This window comes from Chaetodon auriga, chromosome 4 (assembly GCF_051107435.1).
Source record: "Chaetodon auriga isolate fChaAug3 chromosome 4, fChaAug3.hap1, whole genome shotgun sequence".
Classification (NCBI taxonomy): domain Eukaryota; kingdom Metazoa; phylum Chordata; class Actinopteri; order Chaetodontiformes; family Chaetodontidae; genus Chaetodon; species Chaetodon auriga.
In genome coordinates, this window is record NC_135077.1 from 29,528,785 (window position 1) to 29,541,806 (window position 13,022).

Here is a 13,022-nt window from a genome sequence, read left to right on the forward strand (position 1 = left end):
TCCAACAATAACCTGAACATTATAGGGTTAGTAAATGAAAGGTGTATTGTAGAGCTGCTCTATCATTAAAGAACATATTCACAATGAGCAGTCCTTTCCATGAGTTGTCCAGTGAGTCCCATTTTCTTTCTTTTTTGGCTCTGACCTCAGGCTAAATACTGTTGCAGTATTTGTATGAATTTGAATGGTAATAGGTGCAGTATTTGTTGGCTCATGATGGTGTTAATGTGTATGGCTTTTCTGGAGTGTTGATTTTAGATTGGCTAACTCTGCAGAGCGGAAAGTTGACCATGTTAGGTCAAGGTGTATGATTGATTCATTATCTAGGGGCCACGAATGACCACCACAAATATATTAATCTGGCAGCTAGCCTGCCCTAGCAGGCTTCCTCATTTGCATGTAATTGTCCACTTTTTACATGTGAAACATTTACATTTTTTTGTTCACTTATAGATCTCCCTGTGCATCTCAGTGTCCCTTCCCACAATGTGACTTTCAAAATATTTTTAATGCCCCATGAACTCCTATCTGAGATGATTCAAATACTTAATAGACATTGAAAAGTTATAATGAATGAAAAAATGAAAAAAATCAAAAATCAAAAATCAAAAAAAATCAAAATGATTTAAAAATGAAGAGCACTGGCAGGTAAAATCTGAATAAAATCAAAGTGAATCAACATCAACAGATGCCCATCATCATGATGCAAGTCAGTATCTTAGACTCCTATCCAAGACAGCTGTTTTCATTCTTTTGTACATTTGTCTATTATTTATGTTTTGATGTGGAAACCATACTACTGTGCCAATAATTACAGTATGCTATCGACTGCATCAAATGGTCCAATTCATATCATGTTGCGGATAAGCTCCTGTTATGATTTCATCGTGTTTTCTTATACTCATCTAAAAGCATTGAAATTGAAAAAACAACAAATTGATACCAAACTCTTTTCTTTAAGAATCGAGCAACTACTACTTATAGTACTAGACTACTTAATTGAATGGATAAAATTTACGCTAGAAGATAACGTGACATCTAGGTAACTAGACTGGGTTGTTCATTTTACGTGTTTTTGAATGATTAGATTACCTGGGTGACATGACATCTGGAGAACCACACTTTTTTTTTAGACAGGTTTCCAGAAGTCTAATGTAGACTTAAAAAAAAACAAAAAACAAAAAACAAAAAAAAAACCCTTATTAGTTAAATCGTACAACTAAATTAACATATTCTTAGTGTCCCATTCCTTTCCTACGAATCATTTTTTAAATGTAGCTTTGAAGTGTGGATTCAAGGGGGCATTTTGGAAAATAGGCCTGGCTAATGCTCAGTAACGGAAGCATTCTGTTCACCTTCATTATTAGTGTGACACTTCGATTACATGTGGCGTCATTTTGTGGTTCCTTCCTTTCCTGCTTACATTAGGTCACTTTGTAGCGATGTGTAAGAACATTATTTTATTGTTTAAAAAAAATATAATAAAAAAAGACGTCTTTTGTAGTTTTGTCATCTGTTGTTGAAAATAAAAAATACAATTGTTATCTAATTTGCTTTTTGTGATTATTTCTATTTTGTTTCATTAGTAGTTCGCGTTACAGGTTTTTTGTTTTTTTTTTTGTTACTCTCGCTCGCCGTATTCTAGCTGTGCGTATATGAAAGACAAGTCACTGCCACCAATCACAATAGCCTTGCAACATTTTCCAGCCAATCGACAAGAGTTTGCTAACAGTTCACTTCCATTTATGGACCTGCAAGCACTTCCTCGTTGAGGTGAAGGCTACAAAACGTGTCCCTCTGATGCTATCTTTCGGGAGTGAAAGCACAGGACACAGAGGACGTCCCACATCGTGGATTGCTGAAGGCGTTTGTAAGTGGACGGGCCTGAGTAAATATGGGGGTAAGCATTGTAGAGCGCATTATTTTTTTTTTTTAGCTAATTCGGGTTATCTGCATGATTACTAGTTACATGGGATAATGGGAACCTGGTTAGCGCGTTGTATTGTCGCGTGATTGGCCACTTCTCTTGGTTGCTCGTGTGTTTGTCCACTAATTAACATTATTTGGATATATTAGCCAATCAACTATAAGGTCATTTTCGAATTGTTCTGTTATTGGTGGCTTGCCAGCTCTGCTGCGTGTCTATTGGTTATTCTTGTCAAATCAACAGCTTACAAATTTGTTTAGGCGAATTACACGACTGTAGTCCAATGAATGCCTCGCCGGCATGTCTGTAATTGGTCCAACGTACATTTGTGGGCGTGATATGATGATGTATCGTGATGGGATGGAAAATGGCGGCTGTTCGGAGACTGCATTAACTTTATACCATACTAGTAATAACAGCAACAACCATGCACGCCCTTTTCTTGCAGTGTATTAGAAATATCTGATTGTTGTTATTTTAATAAGACTTTACGTCTTGTTGTGTTTTTTATCGGTTTAGGCAGGACGTCTTCCAAAAAGCCTACATTAGCAGGACACGACTTGGAATGGTGAAGGCAAGGAACAAAGCTCGAGTAACGTTATTCAAACAGGCTTGATGTTATGATACTGATATATTTTTAGTAAATTTTCATTGCCATTCAGTGTAGTAAGTTACCGTAATTTGCCTCTTTAAATGAGTCGGACGCCACATTAAGCTTCCCAGATACAGTTGGTTCACCAAACCCGCTTATTGTCATCTCAATTATCTTGCCAAGAGACTCATAAGTTATTAACTTGTCTTTCTGTAACTTATGCTACGCTAACTGATTAGTAACGATACCGTTGCAAGCACACGCCTTTCAGCTGCTAGTTTATTATCCAATGGAACCAAGTGGCGGTACTGTACGGTACAGTTGAGGGTGGTTTTCTGATGAGTCTATGTTAATACTCCACGTCGTTAAAAACCTGCATTTGGCTGGACGACGTTCGGTTTTTCAGTGATCATGGATGATTCCAAGCCACGATACAGCAAAAGGCTGGTAAGTTTGAAGTGAGATTGCCAACATGTACCTCGAGATAAATTCTACTTTCTTTGGTTAATTCACCACCCAAGAAAATGTCATATGCCAGAAATGCGTATTCTGTGTATGTATTATTTTCTGTAGATTTGTTAGTTATCCATGGCAAGATATGGAAACAATGACAAGTCCCGGTGTTAAAACTCACATTTCCCGCAAAGTAAAGCCCCAGGTAGTTTGTGTGGTTTTAAACAATACAGTGCAACTTTATTTCGAAGCTGTGATTAATTGATTAATTGATTGATTGATTGATTGATTGATTTAATTTACATGCATTTCAGTGATTATCTAGTTGGACATACTGTACCTTAAATGTGGCTCTCTATGTTTGCATATCATGTTTGTTAAAAAAAGAGAGAGAGAGAGAATGAGAAATTAAGAAGAAGATATGATTCGTGGTGTTCAAATTCCTTGTATGTGGCCAATAATGCCGATTCTGATTCAGTGAAACCTGTTCACTTCTGAGAAAGTTAGGGTGCAGAAGACCAGGGAAGGTCCATGGTGCAGCTGTTAGAAGTCTCCACATCTAAACTAAAAGTGTAATTGTTGTGACATTGGATTTTGCTGCAGGAGGATCACCAATCCTTTTTTGTGGAAATTCAGACAGCACCATCAGACCTGTAGCAAACACTGAATTTAACACTTGTGAAATGAAACTCATTCTATATGATAATAAAAATGTCTTAAATTTAAGGATTTCAAGAAGTTTTGCAGCGCTAATACAGGCTTTTGTGTTGGACTCAAGTACAGTTTGCAGCCTGGCCGCAATTCCACAGGTGGCATGAAGCTTTTTATATTTGTTCAATAACATGTTTTTAGTGTTAGACATTATTAATTCTTCATATTAAATCTTTATAGTTAGAAACTTGTATGGGTGAGACCTGACCTCAGGGGCAGCTGTGGCTCAGGAGGTAGAGCGGTCGTCCACTTATCAGATGGTCGGTGGTTTGATTCCTGGCCTCGGCAGTCCACATGCCGAAGTGTCCTTGGGCAAGATACTGAACCCCAAAACCCCTGATGCTGTGCCATCGGTGTGTGAATGTATAACGCTCATAATGAGCAGGTGGCTTAGCTACCGTATGAATGTGTGTGCGAACGGAGGAATGCTGACTTCAGTTGTAAAAGCACTTTGAGTGGTCTTCAGACTAAAAAAGCACTATACACATACAGTCCGCTTACCATTTACCTGACATCTTAATGTGTCATGACCAAAGTGACAAGCTTGCATTGAAATATATGATCCCAGTGTAACTCTGTGCTGATATAAGATTATAGCATGGTTGAATGCAGATGCTAGTAAAGAGGAGGGAGGGATTATGGAGCACAGACGGTTGGGGCCCTCAGCCTAGGATTATCCCTGTGTCACCTGTCATGACCTGAGGCCCCCACTGAAGCAGTATTCTCTCTCCATCAATGAGTGCCACTGTTTGAAAGCAATGTTGACATTTATCTGCTTGAAGGGAAGCACATTTTATAATGCAAAAACAGTAAGTCACCTTGTGATGACAGTTGCACATGATGCATGCTTTCTGTCCATTTTTGTGTTCCAGTTTTGTCTTCACAGAGGCTTGTTATTATTTAATATACAATCAATATTTATGAACAAGTGCTGTATAAATGCTTTCAAGTATTGGTCTGATTGATTCAGCCTTTTACCATTTGTACTTTCTCTGTCACTGATCTTTACCATGTCTGATATTTTTGACCATCCATCTTTCCTTCCCCCTGACTAGCGGGCTGGTACCCGGCGACGTTACCATGATGACGGCATCTCAGATGAGGAGATTGATGGAAGGAGGATGTTTGACCTGGAGGAGAAAGTCAACAGTCAGAGATTCAGCTCTGACCGGGTCATTCGCATGGAAGGAAGAGGTAGGCAAGCACAGTCAGTTGTAAAGTTAGAAAAGTCAAATTTTAACATTGGACAGGAGTTTTTGTTGATAAAGCTGTGGCAGAGTTGAAAAAGAACAGTTGTCAAATACAGTAGACATTAATACCGTTGGACATTGCTGCTTTTTGTATCCCCATGGCTGACACCATGACAGTCCACCATGACAAGTTTTAAGTGTGCCATCACGAATCTTGAAAAATGAAAGAGCCAACAATGAATAAAAAACCATAAATGAGACGGTCACATTTTGTTGTCTGCATTTTTTCTATTTCTTAGACTTTACCTATGAGTTCATCCAGAGGGGTGGCCTGAGGGACCCAATCATCTTTGAGAAGCCTGATGGACTGGGGATCAAGTAGACATTCTTTATTTTTATTTTCCTCCTCTCTTCTTCCCATCTGCATTACATCTATCTTATTACTTGAATGTTTTTTCATCAAGTCTTTTGTTAACTCACTCGTTGTTTCTTCTTCTTTGAAAAAACAAAACAAACAAAAAACACTTGCATAAGTTGATGTATAAAGCAAACAACATTGGCTTGTAATATGTTGTTACCTCTTGTTCTGTAGGATGCCCGATCCTGACTTCAGTGTAAATGACGTCAAGATGTTTGTTGGTAAGACTTCAGACATTACGTTTTCAGTTAGATGCTACTACAAGCCTCGGGTTTAGTACTGGTGGCAAATGTCTGTCCTGTCAAAATGTTCTTAAATAAGATGTTTCTAAGTCATTCATCATTAAAAATTCAAATGAATTTATTAAATGTATGTCATGATTAATAATAATAATTAATAATTAATAATTTTGTCTATAGAATATTCAAAATCATTAAAATTACTTACTTTGTGTGACAGTCAATAAATCCCAAACCAATAATATAAGGTACATCACATTCAAAAATCTGGAGCCAGCTAATGTTTTATGTTTTTACTTTCTAAATCACTAATGATCGATTGAACATCAGAATTTTCTTTGTTCAATTTACTGTTAATCACGAAATTGCTTAATTACCGTATTTGTTCTGGATCCATGATCCATGGCCACCTTTTTAATTTAGGGGAGGCTTCAAACAGTGTTTTTGATTGAATGTTCTCTTTATGTACAGTGTTTGTTTATGAATTACATTTCTACATGGACAACAATGATCTTGACAATGAACTGTGTCCTGTGAGCTGCTGTTTTGACCAGATTTCTTTGGAATGCACTCACTAACCATTGCCACACAAACCCATCTCAGGTAGCAGGCGTATGATAGATGTGATGGACGTGAGCACTCAGAAGGGGACAGAGATGTCCATGGCCCAGTGGACACGTTACTACGAGACCCCTCCATCTCAGAGAGAGAAGCTCTATAATGTCATCAGCCTGGAGTTCAGCCACACAAAACTGGAGAACCTGGTCAGGAGACCTGCCACAGTATGTACACACACTTCATGAAGATCTCATGTTTGTGTTTATCATACATTTTATACTGGCCCCATGCAAATGGAAGCATTTTAGTAGCTACAGTACAGTACTGTTACTGTTCATTTTTAACATACTGCAAAACACATTTTCAGTATTTGTGAAGATGAACATGTTAAAAATAAAATTAAACACTGATGTACCGATCATTACTTTTATAAGAGTATTTTCCTATTTGACCTACACCACAATTTCATATATTTATAAAAATATTTACAGAATCTTTTTCTTCTGATTACCAGTAGCAGCTAATCGAAAACATATAATTAACTGCTTGTTACAATGGGAGAAAATGATATTCTGTAAATATTTTTATAAATATATGAAATTGTGGTGTAGGTCAAATAGGTTAATACTCCTATAGAAGTAATGATCAGTACATCAGTGTTTAATTTTATTTTTAACGTGTTCATCTTCACAAATACTGAAAATGTGTTTTGCAGTATTCAAACAATTCAAATCCTTTAACACAGCGACCTGTGTACCACAAACTAAGCTCACAGCTTTACCTTTGACTTCTGTACATAAATATTTAGCAGTCCATGTCTTGTTGAAAACGTGGCATTCGGTATCAACTTTTCTTTTTTAGGCGTGAGCTGACATTTTGAGGGCTACCTGGCCAGCATCCTTATGTCAATTTAAAAAATAAAAACACCACGCTTTTCAAAATAAAAGCAACACAGTTCTGTTGCATAAATACTTTTTCATTGATGTTCTAATTTACGATTGACGTCATGGGGGCCGGACAGGGATGCCCTAAGAGCCGGATGTGGCCCGCGGGCCGTAAAATGCCCAGGTCTGCCCAAAATGGTAGTTTGACATGAAAGCCTTTGAACTGAAAGTGTAATTGAATGTTGTCTGTTGGCTCAGAGAAATGTCAAGTGTCTGTCTGTCTGTCTTTTGTTCTTTCTTTCTTTTGTTCTTTTTTCTTTTCTTTTCTTCTCTCCCGTCTTGTATTGGTGTGTAGGTAGATCTAATAGACTGGGTGGACAACATGTGGCCTCGTCACCTGAAAGAGAGACAGAGAGACTCAACCAACTCTATCAATGACATGCAGTACCCCAAAGTACAGAAGTATGTCGTCGATGTTCAGTTTTCTCTGGAGTCAAATTTGTCCATAAGATGTGTCTGAATAAATTGCTGAATTCAATATATTTATTTACATCTAATTAATTTAATCTGGGAAAAAAAACATGGATTTACTTGACTTGGCAGTTGAATGTAAATGTTCCTTATGTTCATGTGACACTGCAGATACTGTCTGATGAGTGTCGAGGGCTGCTATACAGACTTTCATATTGACTTTGGAGGGACCTCAGTATGGTACCACATACTGAGAGGAAGCAAGGTGGGGACAGATGGCATTCAGGTAGATTTTGACCTAAACACCTGAATGTTGTTCTTAGGTGTTGCAGAACTTAGAATTTATAATTCAAAATAAATGATTTAAAAATGTGCTGTCCAGAATCTGAGGGGGCATCTTAAATGATTTCTGTTTTACTCTGTAATCACCGAGAAAGTGACATCACATTGTTGACTTGTGCAGAGAGCGGAGTGTGTGTTTGAATTGCAGTTGCGTATTTCCAGGTGTTCTGGCTGATTCCTCCCACACCTCAGAACCTGGAGCTGTATGAGAACTGGGTGTTGTCGGGGAAACAGGGAGACGTTTTCCTTGGAGATCGAGCATCTGACTGCCAGAGGATTGAACTGAAGCAGGGCTGCACCTTCATCATACCCTCAGGTATAGATTTAACTCTCACTCACTCACAGTATTTGCTGAAGGACCTCAGTAATGTGACAGAAATACAATATTAATGTGTGTGTTATCCTCAGGTTGGATTCATGCGGTCTACACCCCTGTGGACTCTATGGTTTTTGGAGGAAACTTCCTGCACAGCTTCAACATTCCAATGCAACTTAACATCTGTAATATAGAAGATAGAACGCGGGTAGGTACAAACACACACTTATAAGCTGTAAATGAAAGGCAATGATAGATTTTGTAATGGATAAGTACCTTTTTCAACTCCACTGCAGGTGCCAGTGAAGTTTCGTTACCCCTTCTATTATGAGATGTGCTGGTACGTGTTGGAGCGCTATGTCTTCAGCCTGACCAAGACCTCCTACCTCACACCAGAGTTTCAGAAGTACTCGCTGGGAATTGGTATGAACGAATATCTAGGGGCTAGGTGTATGGAGATATCTGTTTCATTATGGTGTAGATTGTTGGTGCAGCTCATTTCCTTTGTCAGGTCTGAATAAGCCGTCCAGCTCAGATCCAGCCAGTGAGCAGGTGAAGGAGGAGCAGGGTGGTGGCAGTGATGAAGAAGCTTCAGAGCAGCAGTCTGACAAACCTGCAGTCAAAGTTCATCTGACTCCCCTTGAGCTGGAAGGATTGTGGAACCTGATAGGCAAACTGGAGGCTCTGCCCTCCAACAAGAAGTGTGTCCCAGCAGGGATACACAATGCCCCGGCACTCATTACACACATCAAGGTGTGTGTGTGTGTGTGTGTGTGTGTGTGTGTGTGTGTGTGTTGTCATTTCGGTATTTAATGCTGTCCCATTAACAGCATTTGTCCTTTCCCCTGCATTCCCTCCCACCACTGTTATCTCTGCTGTCCCACAGGCACTACTGAAGGATCATGCCAATGACAATCCCAAACTGTCCTACACAGGAAAACCCATCATTAAATGGCCAAAGAGAGTAAGAAATTTTCATTTTGAGACACACAGCACATTGGTAATGATATGGTGTATCCTGAAGTGCTAAGCCAGGCAAGCCAAGGCAACTGGACTTGGCTTGTCTTTTCCTAAGAAATCCATGCCCTGAATGACTGGAAAAAGAGATTTTTGTTTCCTTTTGATAGCAAAAGAAATACTCATGAAGAATGTTCTATACTGTATTAACAGCAAATCAAGATCAAGATCAATATTCCTTTATTTGTCCCGCGAGGGGAAATTCCAGAATACAGCAGCATCAGTAAAGATTAATATAAGAAGTGCATGCAAATTAGAAACAAAAACAGTATATACAAAAGAGTGAGGATTGCCATATGGTAAAAGTATATTTCACAGTAAATACGGGTGTGGAAATGTAATTTTTTGCTTGCAGCCAAGTTCCATCATTTATCCAATATATGACATATTTGAACCCAGTTTGTTTCTTGTTTTCCTGTTCCACTACACAGCCTTCATGGTACCAGCCTCCACCTCTTCCACCACCTCCTCCTCGTCCTAAACTGGCCTCTACTCCTATCATCCCACGACCACAGAAGCCGGCTTCCTCAATGTCTGTGCTGAGACGGCGCAGGGTCAGGTAACAAAGTGTGTCTGTGTGTGAGAGAGAAACAAATTTTGTCATATAAAAGATAAGCTTGAATGTTGTTTTAGTCACTTTGATTTTCAGTCATGTTTGTATCAGGTCTATCTTAATTTAGAGCAGAAAATATCAGTTGTTTGAAGTGTTTACTTCTTCCCATTAAGTGTTTACTTCTTCCCACTCCTTTTCAAATGTGTTAAGGAAGATCCTTGTTTTTGTCTTTGTCAATTGTTGACACATGTTTTTTTCCTTCTTTCTTTTCTTGCATTTGAAATAAAATTTCAATCAATCAATACACCAATTATATGACATTTTTTATAATTCACATAATTGGCAAAGGTGTATGAGTTGGTGTCTTCAGTAATCATCCATTCATTGTTATATTTAGATAAAAAAATGTAATGTATTTTTTGTTTCTGCAGGTGTAAGCGCTGTGAAGCTTGTATGAGGCCAGAGTGTGGAGACTGTAACTTCTGCAGAGACATGAAGAAGTTCGGGGGACCAGGGAAGCTCAAGCAGACCTGTGTGCTACGACAGTGTCTCTCTGTAAGTAACCCTTAAGAATTTCTTGATTGATATACAGTACTGTGCAAAAGTTTTAGGCAGGTGTGGAAAAATGCTGTGAACTAAGAATGCTTTCAAATGTAAGTGTTAATAGTTTATTTCCATCAATTACCAAAATGCAGTCAATGAACAGAAGAGAAATCTAAATCAAATCAATATTTGGTGTGACCACCCTTTACCTTCAAAACAGCATCAATTCTTCTGGATACACTTGGACACAGTTTTTGAGGGAACTCGGCTGGTAGGTTGTTCCGAACATCTTCTGTGAATGTAGGCATCCTCAAATCCTTCTGTCTCTTCATGTAATCCCAGACAACCTCGATGATGTTGAGATCAGGCCTCTGTGGGGGTCATACCATCACTTCCAGGACTTTTTGTTCTTTACGCTGAAGATAGTTCTTAATGACACTGACTGTATGTTCGGGGTCGTTGTCCTGCTGCAGAATTAATTTGGGGCCAATCATATGCCTCTCTGATGGTGTTGCATGATGGATAAGTATCTGCCTATATTTCTAGGCATTGAGGACACCATTGATCTTGACCAAATATCCAAATCCGTTTGCAGAAATGCAGCCCCAAACTTGCAAGGAACTTCCACCATGCTTCACTGTTGCCTGCAGACACTCATTATTGTACCGCTCTCCAGCCCTTCGGTGAACAAACTGCCTTGTGAATTTCCCTTGGGGATGAATAAAGTAGCTATCTATCTATCTATCTATCTATCTATCTATTGTCTGCTACAGCCAAATATTTAAAATTTTGACTCATCAGTCCAGAGCACCTGCTGCCATTTTTCTGCACCCCAATTCATATGCTTTTGTGCATAGTTGAGTCGCTTGGCCTTGTTTCCATGTCGGAGGTATGGCTTTTTGGCTGCAATTCTTCCATGAAGGCCACTTCTGGCCAGACTTCTCTGGACAGTAGATGTGTGTATGTGGGTCCCACTGGTTTCAGTTCTGAGCTGATGGCACTGCTGGACATCTTCCAATTTCGAAGGGAAATAAGCTTGATGTGTTTTTCATCTGCTGTACTAAGTCTCCTTGGCCAACCACAGTGTCTATGATCCTCAATGTTGCCCCTGTCCTTTTGCTTCTTCAAAAGAGCTTGAACAGGACATCTTGAAACCCCAGTCTGCTTTGAAATCTTTGTCTGGGAGAGACCTTGCTGATGCAGTATAACTACCTTGTGTCTTGTTGCTGTGCTCAGTCTTGACATGGTGTATGAATTGTGACATGAAACTGTCCAAAACCTCACCTTGGCAGCAGAGTTTGGCTGTTCCTCACCCAGTTTTAAGCCTCCTACACAGCTATTTCTGTTTCAGTTAATGACTGTGTTTGAACCTACATGTGAAATTGCTGATCATTGGCACCTGTTTGGTATAATTGGTTGATCTTACACATGACTTTAATCCTACAAAATCCCTGACTTTGTGCAGGTGTACCCATAAGAATCGATGCTGGTTTGAAGGCAAAGGGTAGCAACACCAAGTATTGATTTGATTTCGATTTTTCTTTTGTTCGCTTATTTTGCATGTTGTAAATTGATTAAAAATAAACAGTTATTATTTAGATTTTTGAAAGCATTCTTTGTTTACAGCATTTTTTCACACCTGCCTAAAATGTTTGCACAGTACTGTATATTAGATGTCTGTTTTGAAACTTCTCCTCTGTCCCCTCCAGCCAGGCCTTCCTCTGTCTGCAGTGTGTGAGATCTGCAAGGAGCCCAATCAGGAGGAAACTGGAGACTCCTCCCTCACTCTGATGGAGTGTTCAAACTGTGCGCAGATCGTCCATCCTGCCTGCCTCACGGTAATACACCTAGACGCACACACGCACACACACACACACTCTTGCGCTACATCTGAAATTAGTCCCTGTTAACTGTGCAGTGCACTGTATTTTCTGTCAGTCATTTCATTTGAGTGTCTGAATTCTGGGGGTGACATATATCCACATATATTCACAGTGCCCTGACAAATTCCCACAATGTAACAAAAATGGTAGTGTTTATGGAATATGACACCCATATTCTCACAACACAAACTGTCATTTACCACAGCACTTGCTGTAAGAAGCTCAATCCTCTGATTTAAACGATTACAGAAAAAAAGTGTAACCCTCTAATAGCAAAACATCCATTTACTTGCATTAGAGATTATATTTTTACAGTTTTTTTTACATGTCCATATCATCATGCGCTCTCACTGTCATAAACTTTATTTGTACACTGCGTGCACAATTATTAGGCAAGTGAGTATCTTGACCTTATCGTCATTTTCATGCATATTTTCCAACTCCAAGCTATATAAACTTAAATGCTAATTGGATTTAATCATTATCAGGTGATGTGTATTTTTGTAATGAGGGAGGGTGTGGCCTTAAGTGATCAACACCCTATATCAAGGTATGCATAATTATTACGCAGCTTCTTTACCTCAGACAAAATGGGCCAAAAATGAGATTTAACAGACTCTGAAAAATCAAAAATTGTGAAATGCTTTTCAGATTGATGCAGCACTCTTGAAGTAGCTAAGATATTGAGGTGTGATCACCGAACAATGAAACGTCTTGTTGTAAATAGTCAACAGGGTTTCAAGAAAAAATTAAAAACTGAAAATTGACATGTGCATATGTATTCACGCCCTTTGCTATGAAGCCCCCAAAAAGTTCTCCACCTGTTTGCAATCTAAGTGTCACATGATCTGTCAGTATAAACGCACCTTTTCTGAAAGGCCCCAGAGGCTGCAACACCACTAAGCAAGAGGCATCACACCATGAA

At 39.0% G+C, this 13,022-nt stretch overlaps 1 protein-coding gene across 7 annotated transcripts in view; it reads left to right on the plus strand.

The window, feature by feature from the left end:
• The first annotated feature begins 1,773 nt into the window (after positions 1–1,773).
• kdm2aa (lysine (K)-specific demethylase 2Aa) overlaps positions 1,774–13,022 on the plus strand; it is a 34,456-nt gene continuing 23,207 nt past the window's right edge. For 3 of the 7 annotated variants that reach the window (XM_076729199.1, XM_076729200.1, XM_076729204.1), the window contains exons 1-15: positions 2,303–2,966; positions 4,739–4,877; positions 5,173–5,251; positions 5,466–5,512; positions 6,134–6,312; positions 7,328–7,434; positions 7,615–7,729; positions 7,948–8,101; positions 8,194–8,309; positions 8,398–8,524; positions 8,613–8,854; positions 8,988–9,065; positions 9,550–9,677; positions 10,103–10,226; positions 11,924–12,052. In XM_076729199.1, coding sequence (XP_076585314.1) covers positions 2,931–2,966; positions 4,739–4,877; positions 5,173–5,251; positions 5,466–5,512; positions 6,134–6,312; positions 7,328–7,434; positions 7,615–7,729; positions 7,948–8,101; positions 8,194–8,309; positions 8,398–8,524; positions 8,613–8,854; positions 8,988–9,065; positions 9,550–9,677; positions 10,103–10,226; positions 11,924–12,052 — 1,800 coding nt within the window. In that variant the 5' untranslated portion in view covers positions 2,303–2,930. Of the gene's footprint in view, positions 1,901–2,302; positions 2,967–4,738; positions 4,878–5,172; positions 5,252–5,465; positions 5,513–6,133; positions 6,313–7,327; positions 7,435–7,614; positions 7,730–7,947; positions 8,102–8,193; positions 8,310–8,397; positions 8,525–8,612; positions 8,855–8,987; positions 9,066–9,549; positions 9,678–10,102; positions 10,227–11,923; positions 12,053–13,022 lie in introns of those variants that run through there. The other 4 variants (XM_076729201.1, XM_076729205.1, XM_076729202.1 and 1 more) reach the window with 3 other exon arrangements.